This window comes from Volvox carteri, assembly GCF_000143455.1.
Source record: "Volvox carteri f. nagariensis unplaced genomic scaffold VOLCAscaffold_22, whole genome shotgun sequence".
NCBI classification, from domain to species: Eukaryota; Viridiplantae; Chlorophyta; class Chlorophyceae; order Chlamydomonadales; family Volvocaceae; genus Volvox; species Volvox carteri.
Window position 1 is genome coordinate 889,518 of NW_003307565.1, and position 1,308 is coordinate 890,825.

Consider the following 1,308-nt stretch of genomic DNA (forward strand, 5'->3'; position numbering starts at 1 on the left):
AGGGGGGAATATGATCTACGGGTGAAGGCGGGGGTGCAGGAAGCGCATTTTGGAAGCGGAAGGAGGCGTCAAGGGCGGCTGGTGGTGGTGGTGGTGGTGGTGTGGGAGCTCGAAGTTGGAGGGATTGATCGGTCGGTCGCTTCCGTTGGGGCGGCTGAGGCCCCTCCGCGTGCCGCTTGTGTTTTACAATTGTGTGCATGCATTCCTATGTGTGTATATATGGGATGTACGCGTGTATGTGCAAAATCGGAGTATGTATGATGTGTGAAACAGGGGGGTGTATCTTCGCCCGTGGCAGCTACCCTGCGAAACCCTGCCTTCCCCGGTATTTCGGGGCACCCTCATCCACTCACCCTAGTCAACTTCTCAGTGGATCGCTCAGGTTCCACACCCACCACCAGCATCCAACGGAATCTGCCGGGTCGACTGCAGCCCAACTCCATTCCTGGTCGGCTCGCAGGTTAACTTTATCCCAGGTCACCACCGTCCATCAACTAGGGGCGCAATACCTTCCACCATCGGAAGGACTTTTGACCCTAACGGGTATCGATCCCGGGATCTCCCACGGGGGCAATGGTCGCGCCTTACCAGTAGTGCCAAACCCTAGTAGTAGTATGTATGTCTGCACGTGACATGGTGTGCCGACTACCTCAGTCATTGCGTTGCCAGGGACGTCTCCTCATCACGTCTCCCAACGGCTGTTCCCTGACTCGCCCCCAGTTCTTCTCCCCCTCCTCCCCGGCATACACACACACACACATACACACACGCACACACACACGCAACGTCCCCCCCTTTTCTCCTCTCCTCTCCTCTCCTCTCCTCTCCTCAGCTTTCCTTCTCCCTCTCCCCGCACCGCTCCCCAGGCTCGCTGCCGGGAGCCAACCGCACCCCGCCGCCCTTCAACACCGCCGAACAGCGCTTCGAGCAGAGGTTCGCAGCCTTCATGTCGCTCCCCAAACCCGTCCCCCTCACGCACAACGACTACCTGGCCTCCACCGATCCGGGCAACCGCGATGCAGCCTTTCTGTTGGGACTCGCCAGTGCCTCGTTCAAGGAGGTAGGCGGTATAGGTTGTTTGGTAGTTGTTGGTTAGGTAGTTGTTGGTTGCGGTTGGTGAGTTGTTCCGAGTGGGTGAATTTTTGTTCTTGGGTTTTTCTTTGTGGCGATGGAGCGATGCGGTTCCTCTTTTTTCATCTCTTCCTCCCTTCTTTCCACCTCTTTGGAGGTTCGCAGTTCTGTATTTTTTATTTACGGTCGGCTGTCGAGTCCCCTTCCCCCCTTTCCCCCCTTCCCCCCTTCCCCCCT

At 57.6% G+C, this 1,308-nt stretch overlaps 1 protein-coding gene across 1 annotated transcript in view; it reads left to right on the forward strand.

Annotated features, from left to right (window-relative positions):
- Window positions 1-1,308, forward strand: part of VOLCADRAFT_105007 (uncharacterized protein) — a gene marked incomplete at its 3' end in the record, with an annotated part of 12,818 nt that overhangs the window by 9,908 nt on the left and 1,602 nt on the right. The window contains exon 11 of the mRNA XM_002951116.1: window positions 867-1,060. Within this exon, the coding sequence (XP_002951162.1) occupies window positions 867-1,060 (194 nt within the window). The remainder of the gene's footprint in view (window positions 1-866; window positions 1,061-1,308) is intronic.